General features: G+C 61.5%; 1 protein-coding gene across 1 annotated transcript; it reads right to left on the minus strand.

Moving 5' to 3' along the window:
* Nucleotides 1–485: 485 nt before the first annotated feature.
* On the minus strand, nucleotides 486–14,185 carry LOC120882203 (ladinin-1-like). The gene is made up of 15 exons (XM_040266091.1): nucleotides 14,125–14,185; nucleotides 6,863–6,976; nucleotides 5,573–5,645; nucleotides 5,351–5,488; nucleotides 5,002–5,088; nucleotides 4,528–4,686; nucleotides 4,349–4,465; nucleotides 4,011–4,054; nucleotides 3,048–3,120; nucleotides 2,826–2,963; nucleotides 2,479–2,562; nucleotides 1,652–2,246; nucleotides 1,085–1,166; nucleotides 736–822; nucleotides 486–523 (listed from the first exon to the last, which is right to left on the minus strand). The coding sequence occupies exons 1-12, from the start codon at nucleotides 14,160–14,162 to the stop codon at nucleotides 2,202–2,204; spliced, it is 1,110 nt and encodes a 369-aa protein (XP_040122025.1). The 5' UTR covers nucleotides 14,163–14,185; the 3' UTR covers nucleotides 486–523; nucleotides 736–822; nucleotides 1,085–1,166; nucleotides 1,652–2,201.
* Nucleotides 14,186–14,302: the final 117 nt, after the last annotated feature.

Below are 14,302 nucleotides of genomic sequence, written 5' to 3' on the forward strand. Positions count from 1 at the left end.
GCACGAGGACGGTGGGGGCCAGCCTGGGAGAGGCGCACGGAGACACTGGTGCGACCCGACGGACCCGGAGGAGGAGAAGAGCAGGAATCCACATGGACAGGGTGGCGAGGCTCTGTGCAGACGCGCAGTGCCCGCAGCTGGACAGGCACAGGGCACACCTGCCCCAGAGGGGCGGGTAGGAAGCTGGCCAGCATCCTCCCGGGTCCAGTGTGGAAAGTGGGCGGGAGAGGCGGCCAGCGCGGCTGCTGGCCTGAGACTGGCTCCTCACACCTGCGGGACCAAGGGCGGTTAGGACAAGGGGATTTGCAGGTTGGGGCGGGGACACCCCCTTTTCCCCAGTCCCCCTACGCTGGGCAGGGCCCAGGCCTGCCGTGGAGGAGTGGGCGCCTGTTGGCCCATATTCTCCAGGGATAGCCTCCCCAGGCCCTGGGCCCCCACTCACCTCAGCACCCAGCGGGGGCTCTAGCTTCTTCCTACAGTGGGGCCTCTCGCCAGCTTCTGACTTCAACTGTGTCTCCTGGTTCTGGGCATCAGGACAGAGACCGGGCTCAGGCTGCTGCAGAGGCCGCTGGCCCGTCCTTTCCTGGGGGAGGACTCCAGGCCCTCCTTCCGCCCTCTGACCCACAGGCTTCCCCACAGCCATCCCGCATGCACAGCTTATTCACTATGCTTGGGGCTGTCCCTTCCCTGACGGGTCACTCCACTATGAGAGGCCTGCAGGGAGACGCACAGTACCTGTGGGCCCTGCTGTGCTGACTCCTGGGCCCTGCTGATCCACAGGTTGAGCCGTGACTTCTCCACCCCTGAGAGCTGCAAGTTCTCCTGAGGAGAGAGCTCCCACCTTGGGGCCGGGCTGGCATCTCCACAGTGCCCCCTCACCACATCTACATGGCCAGGCCATAGGACCCTCCCCCAGAGCTGTGTGCACTGCTGGGCTGGGGGCTCAGCAACAGGCATGGCCAGGCCCTAGAGTCTGCCAGACGGATGCAGGAAAGCATTTAACTGTCCCGCAGTACCAAGGCTCCAGCTCTGCAGACCCCAGGCTCAGCGGTCTTCAGATGCCTGGCAGGCCCGAGCCACTCACCTTGTGGCTGGAGGCTAGGCCCTCGGCTCTGGCCCATCAGCGAGGGGGACTTGGCCTCCACCTCCATGCTGGGGCTGCTCACCTGGACGGAGCAGGGGGCGAGTCATGAGGGAGGATAGGCAGCCTGGAGCACCCACAGGCCTGGCTCACCCCAGCAGCCATGGAGCAGTGGCAGCAGGCCAGTCCTCTGCCCCCTCCTGCTGCCTCGGCTGTGGGGGTGCAGCCACAGGCCCAGGGCCAGGCGAGTGGACAGGGCTTCCAGGAACGGGGGAGCTTCTAGAAGCATCTGAGGCTTCCCTGGAGTCTGGGCCTGGGATGAGGGTGTGGTGTGGGTGGCAGGTGAGACCCCAGTCCAGTCCCCTGTCCTGCAGGCAGTGGAGCAGGCAGGGAGAGGAGACAGATGGGGCTGGCCTGGAGGGAGGAGGACAGGAGAAAGGGAGGAAGCCAGAGACACCGGGAGGACAGCAGATGGGAGGACAGGAGACAGGGAGGCCGCCAGAGATGCCAGGAGGACAGGGAGGTCACCAGAGATGCCAGGAGGACAGGGAGGTGGGGGCCACCGTGCACCTGCAGAGTGACGGGAGGGAGGCTGCCAGCCCGGGGCAGAGGCCCCGCCGAAGACTCGGGCTCCTTCTCAGGCCCAGTGCCCTGCTGCCTCCTGGGGCTGGACGGGCACTCTGCTGAGGCTGAGTGCTCCCAGTCCTGGGGCCACACTGGCACCATGGCACTGCCTGGGGCCGGCTGCATCTCGGGGATTGGGGTCTTCTCGAAGACGGTGGCTTTCTCAGACACTGGTCTCTTCTCTGAGTTGCTGGCTTTGTCTGGAACTGCCCTATTTCCTGAGACAGCTCTCTCCTCCAGCACAGAGATCTTCTGGAACATGGAGCATTTATTGGGGCTGGGAGTCTCAGGGTCCAGGCTCGCTTCCGGCTCAAGTGTCTTCCGTGCAGCAGACGGTTTCTAGGAGCCCGTATGTGCCCTGCCCGCCAGTCCCCCCTGCCAGGCCTGCCGTGGAGGAGTGGGCGCCTGCTGGCCCACTTTCTCCAGGGAGAGCTGCCCCAACTGCTGGGCCCCCACTCTCCTCAGCACCCAGCGGGGGCTCTGGTTTCTTCCTCCACTAGGGCTTCCTGCCAGCTGCCAACTCCCTCTGTGTCTCCTGGTTCTGAAGTTCAGGTCAGAGACTGGGCTCAGGCTGCTGCAGAGCCCCCTGGCCTGCCCCTTCCCAGGGGAGGACCCCAGGCCCGACTCCTTGCACCCTCTGACCTGCAGGCTTCCACGTGGCTGTCCCGCGTGCAGAGTATCTCCACTGCACTCAGGGCTGTCCCTCCCCTGACAGGTCATCCCACTATGAGAGGCCTGCAGGGAGACCGGGGCCAGAGGGGCACATGTGGTACCTGTGGGCCCTGCTGTGCTGAGTCCTGGGCCCTGCTGATCCACAGGTTGAGCTGTGACTTCACCCCTGAGAGCTGCAAGTTCTCCTGAGGAGAGAGCTCCCACCTTGGGGCCGGGCTGGCATCTCCAGAGGGCCCCCCTCACCACATCTACATGGCCAGGCCATAGGACCCTCCCCCGGAGCTGTGTGCACCGCTGGGCTGGGGGCTCAGCAACAGGCATGGCCGGGCCCTTGAGTCTGCCAGACAGACACAGGAAAGCATGGAGCTGTCCCGCAGTGCCCAGGCTCCAGTTCTGCAGACCCCAGGTTCAGTGGTCTGCAGAGCCCTGGCGGGCCAGGGCCACTCACCTTGCGGCTGGAGGCTGGGTCCTCTTGGCTCTGGCCCACCTGCTCCTTCTCGAAAAGGTGGCGCTTGCTGGTGACATCCACGGGAACCATGGGGAACTCAGTGTGGAATGGGTTTGCATAGCTGACAGACTCTGATCTCTGGGAACAGAGAGCACAGGCCTCTGACTCTGGAGGCTGAGGCCCCTGACATGCCCAGCACACTGCAGGGCCCTGCCCTCTCACCTGTATGGCCGAGAGGTATTGCTCCACCTTCAGGCCTAATTTGACCGAGCTGGCCGGGAGCCTCATGCTGGTGCTGCAGGGCAGGAAGACGGGGCGAGACTAAGCAGGTGAGTCCTTCCCACCCACGGGACACTGGGCCTGCCCCTGTGCCCCACCTCACTCTGGCAAAGAGAATGTGGCCTCTGTATACAGACGGTGGGGGCTTCCTGTCCTCCCGAGACACGGTCCTTTTGGCAGGACCCCCAGGCCAGAAACAGCTGCTGTCCCTGCCCTGTGGAGTCAGTCCCGCCTCAGACGCTGTTCCCCTCTCTCCACCTTCCACTCTCTTGAACCCCAGGCTCCCCTTTCCAGATCAACCCCATCCTGCCCTCAGGCACAGGCAGCATGAAAGGCCCATGACCTGGGTCTGATGCCCTCCTGAACCTGGTGCCCCAACCCTGCTGAGGGCTAGCTGGCCTCCATGTGGACTCTGTTCCAAGCCCCTCCGCTTGCTGACCCTCCGTCCAGAGCTGCCTGCAGAGCTCTCCCCACCTCATGCTCCCTGACGCTCGCCATCTTCTGCCCTCACCCCACTCTCGCAGGCTGAGCTCCCCTGACTGCAAGGGGCTCCAGCCCTCGGTTCCTGTCCTGAACCCCTGGGACCTCCGAGCCCTGTGGTTCCTGCATGTCTCACTCTGAAGTGAAGGCAGTAACTCCCTCATCCACTGTGTGCCCCACGTCCCCAAGCCTAGCCCAGGACTGCTGGTCTCAGAGACAGTCTTGGGGCAGATGGTGCAGCCTCCGTGCATGAATCCCCAGTGCTTGACTCAAATGACCCCAGTGCACCCACTTGCCCCTCCCTGCCACCCTGTGGCTCAGGATGTCCCCTCCCACCCGCCTTCTCCAGGCAGCTGGACCCTCCCCTTGCTGCACCTCATGCCTCAGCCCCACATCAGATGAGCCCCAGGGCCCCCAGGCCCTGACCTGCAGGTAAAGGCCGCCTCTGAGCTATCTCTCCGGGGGTTCATCTGGAAAGAGAAGGAAGGTTCCAGTGAGCGGGGTTTGGGGCAGCCACGGCCTCCACAAGGGAGGATTTGCCTCTCAGAACACAGCCCACCCTGGGTTCTCCCCCGCACTCTCCTCTACACAGACCCCAGCCACACCCCAATGAAAGGCCTGCCCTGGGCCTGGGGCATGGCCCCTCCCATCAAGCCAGGTCAACAGCCCCTCCTTGATGCCCCCAGATCTTTTCAGGGTGCCTCCTGCCTGCCTCCCAACTGCCCCGAGCCCTGCAGGGAGGGGCCCACAGCAGCCAGGCTCACCCTGAAGGAGATGGTGCTGGGGCTGGAGCGCTGCAGGCTGCTGCTGAAGGTGGGCAAGGCCACTGTTGGCGAGGGGGACTTGGCCTCCGCCTCCGTGCTGGGGCTGCTCACCTGGACAGAGCAGGGGGCAAGTCATGCGGGAGAACAGGCAGCCTGGAGCCCCCGCAGGCCCGGCTCACCCTAGCAGCGTGGGGCGGTGGCAGCAGGCTGGTCCTCTGCTCCCGCCTGTTGCCTCGGCTGTGGGGGTGCAGCCACAGGCCCAGGGCCAGGCCAGTACACAGGGCTTCCAGGGGTGGGGGAGCTTCTAGAAGCATCTGAGGCTTCCCTGGAGGCTGGGCCTGGGATGAGGGTGTGGTGTGGGTGGCAGGTGAGACCCCAGCCCAGTCCCCTGTCCTGCGGGCAGTGGAGCAGGCAGGGAGAGGAGACACAGATGGGGCCAGCCTGGAGGGAGGAGAACAGGAGAAAGGGAGGAAGCCAGAGACACCGGGAGGACAGCAGATGGGAGGACAGGAGACAGGGAGGCCGCCAGAGATGCCAGGAGGATGGGGAGGCCACCAGAGATGCTGGGAGGACAGGGAGGTGGGGGGCACTGTGCACCTGCAGAGTGACGGGCGGGAGGCAGCCAGCCCGGGGCAGAGGGGCACATGTGGTACCTGTGGGCCCTGCTGTGCTGAGTCCTGGGCCCTGCTGATCCACAGGTTGAGCCGTGACTTCTCCACCCCTGAGAGCTGCAAGTTCTCCTGAGGAGAGAGCTCCCACCTTGGGGCCGGGCTGGCATCTCCAGAGGGCCCCCTCACCACATCTACACGGCCAGGCCATAGGACCCTCCCCCAGAGCTGTGTGCACCGCTGGGCTGGGGGCTCAGCAACAGGCATGGCCGGGCCCTTGAGTCTGCCAGACAGACGCAGGAAAGCATGGAGCTGTCCTGCAGTGCCCAGGCTCCAGTTCTGCAGACCCCAGGCTCAACGGTCTGCAGATGCCTGGTGGGCCAGAGCCACTCACCTTGCGGCTGGAGGCTGGGTCCTCTTGGCTCTGGCCCACCAGCTCCTTCTCGAAGAGATGGCGTTTGCTGGTGACATCCACGGGAGCCACAGGGAACTCAGCGTGGAATGGGTTTGCATAGCTAACGGACTCTGATCTCTGGGAACAGAGAGCACAGGCTGCTGATCCTGGAGGCTGAGGCCCCTGGCACGCCTAGCACACTCCAGGGACTGGCCTGCTCACCTGTATGGCCGAGAGGTATTGCTCCAGCCTCAAGCCTAATTTGACCGAGCTGGCCGGGAGCCTCATGCTGGTGCTGCTGGGCAGGAAGACAGGGCAAGACAAAGCAGGTGAGGCCCTGCCCACCCTCAGTACACCGGGCCTGCCCCTGTGCTCCATCTCACTCTGGCAAAGATAATGTGGCCTGATAATACAGACTGCGGGGGCTCCCTGTCCTCCTGAGACACAGTCCATTCGGCAGAAACCCCCAGGCCAGAAACAGCTGCTGTCCCTGCCCCGTAGAATCAGTCCCGCCTCAGACACTGCTCCCCTCTCTCCGCTGCCACCCCCCAGCCCCCGGGAACCCCATCCTGCCTTCAGGCACAGGAAGTGTGAAAGCCTCATGACCTGGGTCTGATGCCCTCCTGAACCTGCTGCTCCCCATGCTGCTGTGCCGGCTGGCTGGCCTCCATGTGGACTCCGCTACAAGCCCCTCCACTTGCTGACCCTCCATCCAGAGCTGCCTGCATAGCTCTCCCTATCTCATGCCTATAACGCGCAATCACTCCATTTTCAACAAACACCTTTCCTGTGTCAGGCCCTGCCACTTACAGATGAGGAGCAAAGACAGGCAGGGAGCTGGCCCAAATCAGAGCAATGGGCATGGGAGCCGGGAGTGGTGCCCAGGCCTCCGGGCCTCCATGGCCACGTGGGTGCAGTGCAGGCCAAATGCCCTGCGGCCCCCTCTCCAGGAGCTGGGGAGCTGCACACGAGGCTGCCCCAAACCTGGGCTGCTACAGAGGGGCCCCTCCTGTGCCTCCACCTGCCCGCCCGCTGCTCGGGTGAGTTCACTCACTGGCTGAGCCTCCTGTCAGATCTGCGAATTGAGCTTGTTCAGAAGCGAGAGGAGATACATCCCCCGAGTTGGCCCTGTCCCCGCGGAGAGGCCTGTTGGGGTGCTCAGCCTCGGGGCTGGTGGTCAGACTAGCAGCACCTCCTTCCCATCAGAGACCATGGGGGCCCACTAGCAGAAGGGGGCCGAGCTGAAGGGGCATGGTTGGCCCAGGGCTCGACAACCCCCAGGTCCTGCCCCTGGTGCACGAGCTGCGCACCCACCCGAGAGGCAGGTTAGCACCCTCTCAGGAGTTTGGAAGGATGAGCTATGCTTATAAAATGCCCAGCAAGAGGGGCCCAGCTCACCCACACTGGTCTTGACTGCTGTCCTGACCAGGATGGGGCCCGCAGAAGGTCAGCCCACTCCCCAGGCAGGGGCAGCTGGTCCATGCTCACTGGGGTCCCGCCTCCCACCCGAACCTCTCCGGGGCCGGCAGGTCCTCGTCGTCCGTGGTGAATCTCAGGTTCCAGAGTCGCCGCCGGTGTTCTCGCTCCTGTTCCTCCTTGTCCTCCAGGGCCCACTGCTGAGTCCGGCTGGGGGGAACGGAGGGTCAGCATAGCCTCAGGGTGATGTCCAGAGCGTCCCCGCTGCCGACATCATGGGTGAGGGGAGCGGTGTGCTGGACTTCACCCTGCACCCCCCCTGGAATGGGGGTCCACCCTGCCTGGGTGCCCAGGGACGTGGCAGGGTGGTCAGTGCTCAGCCTGAAGGAGGCAGGTGAACCTGGCAGAGCCTGGCTTTGATCTGAGGCTCTTAGATGAACAGTGACTGAGAAACATCCCAGCTCTGCAGACAGAGATCCCAGATGAACCAGCCATCCCCAAAGGGGAATCCAGCATTGCTTCCCTCACTGCCTAGGTGCTCCAGCCTCCTTCACCTCCGAAAACCAGCCTTCCCTTGGGCGGGAGTGAGGGGCAGAGCCTGCCTCTGGCCCCTGGTCACTTAGTCACTCACAGTCACTCACACTGGTCACGCTCCCAGCCATAGTCACTCACAGTCACCCATAGTCACCCTCATACCGGTCCCCCTCATAGCCACCCCCAGACCCCGCCTTCCACCATCCTGCCTCCAGCCCCGTGTCCCTACAGCACCCTGCCCCAGCCTCCCACCAGTCATCCTCACCCACCTGCCCGCACACCTACCTCCCCACAGCGCGCCACTCCCATTCTAGACAAAGAGCAAAGAATCTCTGAGGAACTGAGCTGGGCTAGCCTCCCACTGGGAACTGTGGGGTCACAGATCCACCAGTCAAATACCGAGAAAGGGAAGTGAGCCCCGCTCTGAACCGGGAGGGAAAGGGCTGGACTTCAGATGGGAGACAGGACGGCCTGGAGGCCGGGGGTGGGGCCCGCGGGGAGGGAGGCGGGCCTGCAGGGAGGGAGGCCGGGGGCGGGGCCCGCAGGGAGGGAAGCCGAGCTTCCCCAGGGGCCACAAGGGAAGCTCCAGACCCTGTGGGCCGGGGCTCCATCCAGCACTGTCTGGGCCCCGATCAGAAGGGTCCGGGGAAGGCCACCCTCTCGCCTCCCAGCATCACTGCAGGGTAGTAAGGCTCCCGCCTGGTCAGCACCCAAACCTGTTCCCCAGCCTCTCCCTGTTCCTACCGTGGCCTCGCCTGCCTCTACAGAGCCTCACATGCAACCACGGAAGAAGTATCATAGGAGGAGCAGACACGTTACCTGGAGGAAACCCACAAGTTTTACCAACTGAATGACATGTAAAACCTATCTAAGAAGCTTCCTAAAGGAAAGAGCCCCCGGACCCTGGGGAGACTTCTGCAGGGCCAGATCAGACAGTCTGCTTGGTCCTCCCACCTAAGGGGGGTCACTTCCCTGCACCTCCCCACTCCTCCTCCCTAAAAGGGGCAGGAGCCACACCACCACCCTGACCTCTTCGTTCAGGCCCAGCGTCCTGTTCGCTGACCTGGTGTTTAGTAAACTCATGTTTTTTGAGCAGGGCTCCCCGGCTCGTGAACAAAAGGACAGGAGGGACCAAAGACAAGGGGCGGCAGCGCTGGAGGGGACAGAGCTCCGAGGAGCGGGTGTGCTGCTGGAGCCGGGATGTGCGGCAGTGGGGGTGGGGGATGCTGAACTCAGCAGAAGGGGCGCCAGAGCAGGTGCTTGGGGAGCAAGGGAGACGCGGGTTCACTCCATGTGTGGGAGCCACTAGGAGACTTAAGTGATGAGTTTGGGACACAGTTTGAAGGCAGAGTCTACTGGGTTTGCTGGGGGGCGGGATGGGGATGGGCGGCCAGCGAGGCAATGAGAAAAATGAAGGAAAGCGGGCCTGAGCAGCTCCTGGTGGTGCTTTTAGAAGGCTGGGGGCCATCAGGGAGGGAGGGAGGGTTTCAGTGAGATGTCTGCAGCAGTGGTGGTCGGGGGGCGGGAGGACGTGAAGGGTGAGGAGACACTCGATGGAGGAGGGAGGAGCCAGCCTGGTGGACCACAGGAAGGGGATGTGCTGAGACAGCAGGAAGGGGCCCACCAGGGCAGTGCTGGGCAAAGAGGCTCCCAGACCCTTAGAAAGAGCCCGATTGGACAAGAGATAACCAGGGGGCTCTAGAAGGAGGAGCTTGTAATGCCCAGCATCTGAGAAGGGTTAACAAGAAGCAGTATCAGAGATTTGCAAACACAGTGTGGAGAGCTTGTCCCATGGGGAGAGAAAAGTCCATGGGACAGGGCACATCACCACGGTGCCCAGAACATGTGTGCCACCAAACGTGGTGCCAGGTACAGGGGGCAGGGTGCTCCTCCTCGTGGGGTCCACAGATCTCTGCCTGACATGTGGGAGCACAAAGGGGCAGCAAACTCTAGGCCCCACCCTGGTACCTGCCCACACCTGGCTGTCAGCCTCACTGGCGGTGCAGACCTCAGCACCCCTGCCTGTCAGGGCTCGACTCCCCGAGTGGGTGGGAAGGGCTCCAGCCCAGGCACCACGGCCTTGATCATGGGATGGAAACTGGACCATTCCAGGCGTCTGCCATCACTCACTCTACAGGAATCCACAGCCCCTCCAACCAGGCCCTGATGCCCTCGTCCAGGTGAGAAAGGCCCCCTGCACGTGGATTCCCCTGGGTCCACAAGGTCAGCCCTCCCCCTGTGGACCCTCCCTTGAGTCCACAGTTTGGGGTCAGCCATGCACTGCAGAGATGAGAGTCCAACCCCAACAGGGAGACTGGCCCACAGAGCCGGGACTCCCCTGCACACCTGTGGCCAGGTAGGGATGGAATGCCTAGGATTCCTTGGGCCTGAGCAAGCCTGTTCCCACGCAGGCCACTCAGCCCTCAAGGGAGCTGCTGGTTTGTAGGTGGAACCTGGGTCAGACAGCGTGTGATCTGTTGGAGCCTAGTCTCAGGGAAGTGACTCACCCCAGACAGCTTCTTGCCCAGAGGGTGTCAGCCCAGGTATCCTGGAGTGACCCCCAGCTGTACACCAAGACCCCACTGCTCACCTCGGTGATGTGGTCACCCCTCAACCACACCCCCCAGCCCAACAGAAACGTTATCTCCACCAAACAAAGAGCTACCCCTCTTAAGAGAAGGAAAGGGAGAGAAGGACAGGAGGAGTGGAGGTCAGGCTCCCAGGGGGGTGGGTGAAGCCCCAGGAATGAATATAAGGTACCCAAAGGCCCAGGGCAATGCCAAAGAATGTTCAAACTTCTGGATAATTGTATTCATTCCACATGCTGCTAAGGTTATGCTCAAAGCCCTTCAAGTTAGGCTTCAACAGGACGTGAACTGTGAGCTTCCAGATTGCGAATCTGGGTTTAGAAAAGTCCGAGGAACCAGAGATCAAATTGCTAACATCTGCTGGATCATAGAGAAAGTAAGGGAATTCCAGAAAAACATCTACTTCTGCTTCACTGACAATGCTAAAGCTTTTGACTGTGTGGATCACAACAAACTGTGGAAAATTCTTTAAGAGATGGGAATACCAGACCACGTTACCTGCCTCCTGAGAAATCTGGATGCAGGTCAGGAAGCAACAGTTAGAAATGGACATTGAACAATGGACTGGTTCAAAATTGGGAAAGGAGTAGAACAAGGCTGTATATTATCACCCTTATAACTTATATGCAGACTCTATTAACTTATATCTATAACTTATATGCAGACTACATCATGCAAAATGCAGCTGGATGAATCCCAAGCTGTAATCAAGACTGCCAGGAGAAATATCAACAACCTCAGATATGCAGATGATATCATCCTTATGGCAGAAAGTGAAGAGGAACTAAAGAGCCTCTTGATGAGGATGAAAGAGGAGAGTGAAAAACTGGCTTAAAACTCAACAGTCAAAAAATGAAACTCATGGCATAGAGTCCCAGCACTTCATGGCAAATAGATGAAGAAAAGTTGGAAGGAGCGACAGATTTTATTTTCTTGGGCTCCAAAATCACTGTGGACAGTGACTGCAGCCAAGAAATTTAAAGATGCTTCCTCCTTAGAAGGAAGGCTATAACAGCCCTAGATAGTGCATTGAAAAACAAAGACACTACTTTGCCAGTGAAGGTCCATATAGTCAAAGTTATGATTTTTCCAGTAGTCATGTATGGATGTGAGAGTTGGACCATAAAGAAGGCTGAGCACCAAAAACTGATGCCTTTGAAATATGGTGCTGGAGAAGACTCTTGAGAGTCTCTTGGACAGCAAGGAAATCAAACCAGTCCATCCTGAATGGAATCAGCCCTGAATATTGGAAGGACCAATGTTGAAGCTGAAGCTCCAATACTTTGTCCACCTGTTGGGAAGAGCCAACTTATTGAAAAATATTCTGATGCTGGGAAAGATTGAAGGCAGGAGAAGGGAATGACAGAGGATGAGATGGTTGGATGGCATCACCGACTCAACAGACATGAGTTTGAGTAAGCTCTGGAGTTGGTGATGGGCAGGGAAGCCTGGCCTGCTGTGGTCCATGGGGTTGCAAAGAGATGACTGAGGGACTGAACGACAACAATGGGCCCAGAGCAGTGCTCAGCACTCAGAAGCACACGTGTTTGGTAAATACAGTGACCAGTAAACCAATAAACAAAGGAAGCAGTGAGGGCTCTGACATGTGCCTAGACAGCACCGGGTGCTCACAAGCGCCAGTGACAAGAGGCTCCCACAACCTTGAGGAATGCAGAGGGGGGGGTCACCTCCATTCTGCAGATGAGGCTTCCAAGGCTCACAGGATCAACAAGGTACCCACGGCAGGATGGCCAGTAAAAGAAGGAGCCGAGGTTCCCAGCCAGGGCAGCCTGTTAACCACAGGCCCAGTGCCAGGAAGGATGCCCAGGGAGACTCCACCTTCTCAGGAGCCCAGGAGCTGAGCAGTCAGAGGGAGTGGGGTGCCTGGGATTCCCCAGGTCAGCTTGAGCTCCGGTGCAGACTGGGGAAGTGGGTTTGGGGAGACCCAGCAGCCAACAGCTTGTCCTTTAGAGCGCCAGGGTCAGTGCATGCCAACAGCTGGGGGTTTCTAGCCATGGCTACCAACTGAAGCCCCAGCAGCCACCCCTGCCGCCCTCACCACCTAGCTGGCACTTGGACACGCAGCCCTCTCTGCTCCAGGCAGGCCTGCCAGCACCCATGCTCCATCCTTAGAGAAAGGGATCTCCTGTTCCCTTCTGTGGTTCGGGAAACTCCCTGCACACTGTGCAGGGGAAAGCCAGTTTGGCTCCCTCCCCCAGGCCCTTCTTCCTGAGTCTGCCCTGCCCATGGTCAGCAGCTGAGGGCAGGGGTGACCCTGTGGGCAGGTTGACCAGCAGAACCTTTCCTTCCTAAGGGAATTAGCACACAGAAATCTGCTGTGTGACAGGTCAAGGCTCAGCTGCCTGGGAAGGGTTAGCAGGGGAGGGCAGAGGCTGCCCCAGGGCATTCTGTGGAGGCCTAGGTTCAAAGGGCAGGTTGTGCAGCCCTTGGGAGGGGAAGAGCGGGTGCAGGCCTGACACCAGGCCCTCTGACCCGGGACCAGTGTGCTGCCCGAGGGGAGCCGGCCTCCACATGCAAGGGGCCACTGTTGATGGTCAATGAGGTCCCCTCCAGCCCTGATGGTCTAGGGAGAGGTGCCAGGGAGAACAGGCGTCTTGGGAGGTGGCAGGGCTGCAGGAGGCCAGGTGGGGAAATGATTAACCCCTCGCTCTGTCCTGGGCACCTGACCCACCATCCAGGGCTGGACATCTGTATTTTGATCTGACGCCAAGGATGGGGGCCCGCTGGCCCTCCGCTGCCCACCTGGGCCCTGCCTGGAGCCATGCTCCTCACCCTCTCCTCAACGACCCCGTCGTCTCCTGGGAATCTCGGTTGACAGTGACTCACAGCCCTTCCCTCTGCCAGCTGGGGCTTGTTCCCGGGAGCGGGGTGGAGGGTCCTGGCTCCAGCTGCCTCCTGGGTGAGCATTGGCAACAGCTGTGGCAGCCCAGGGTCCTGGGGAGGCAGGGCAGCTTCCCCAGGGCACTTGAGCCCACCCATGCAGCCACTGGAGCCCAGGGCCTCTGAGCAGAGGGCCAGCAAAGACCAGCCCTGCACGGTCATCCTCAATGTAGGTCTGAGATGACACGAAAGCCCAAGGCCCAAATGGCGATGTCAGAACCTCCCACCCACCCAGACTTCTCCGCACTACGCAAGACTCACACACCCGAATACAGACAGGCCCCGCTTGGAAACACAGACACTCCTGCATCAGACCCACACACAGAGTCCGAGACCTTGACTACCAGCCGCACCACCCTCTGCACAGACCCTCCCTGGGTGTGACTGGGCTCTGAGATGCTGGGCCCCTGCCCAGAGCACCAAGCACCTCCTTTCTTGGGGCATATCCTCCCCTCTCCAGACCCCACAGGCCTCTGCTGTAGAGAAGTGAGGACAGAGAGTCCAGGGGGACCCCAGCCCTGGTGGGGGAGGTGCTGCCCTGGGGGGGGGCGTCGCTGGAGGGTGGGGGAGAGGGGAGGGTCAAGGTCCGGATGGGAGGGTCTGCCCACACCTGCAGAGGCAGCCTGGCCTCACCACCCAAACGCCCGCCTGGGGCCAATTTCTACCAGCGAGAGCCTTCGGGTAAAGGAGTAGGGGCCCACGCAGCCGCTGCCCATCCACTACATGGGCCTCAGTCTTCTGGGGGTGGTGTGAGGGGGTCCGGAGACGCTCTTGGGGGGACCCCAAGCGGAGTTCAGGAGTCACCAATCACATGAGGTTGCTGCCTCCTGGACACCCACCCCCCAGGTTTCTCTGACCCTGACTAGATGTCCAGCAGACAAAGATGAGACACCCAGTCCCTGGACCCTTTGAAGGCCCCACTCGTGAGTGAAGACTGAAGCACAGAGAGGGAGAGCGCCAAGCGTGAAGTTCCCCAGCGCTGACAGCACCCCGAAACACTGTGCCCAGAGCCTGAGCCTCATCCCTGGGAGGGCACCTGCCGGCTCGGCCTGCTCACTGACCCTGCGAGGCAGTGTGGCCGCCTCCTCCCAGGAGGGACCTCTCAGACTCTTCAGAGAAAGACAAGCAGTCAGGGGGGCTCAGAAGCTGAGAATTGACCGTTTACCTCCTGAACGCCTCCCCAGCCCCCAGAGCGGCCTCTCCGGGCTAGACAGCCCTCCGCAGGCAGCCTGCTCGGGCCAGCGTCCACAAGGAGTAAGGAGAGCCGGAATTCCGGGGGCTGCACGGTGTGGCCCCGATCCTGTGGCCCCCGGAGCAGTCAGGGCCCCGGCTCACCTGGACAGAGGGGCCCAGCTCTTCCTTCTATCTGACATGCCGCCAGACCGCCGCGCCTCCCGCCCGCGGCGCAGGTAGGCTCACCTGGCCTCTTATCTTGGGCCGCGCGCGCGAGCAGCAGCGCCGCCTGCGGCCTCAGATTGGCCTGCGGGTGGGGGCGTCGCGGACGGAGCCTTCC

The sequence above is a fragment of the Oryx dammah genome, unplaced genomic scaffold (genome assembly GCF_014754425.2).
Source record: "Oryx dammah isolate SB20612 unplaced genomic scaffold, SCBI_Odam_1.1 HiC_scaffold_2, whole genome shotgun sequence".
NCBI lineage: Eukaryota > Metazoa > Chordata > Mammalia > Artiodactyla > Bovidae > Oryx > Oryx dammah.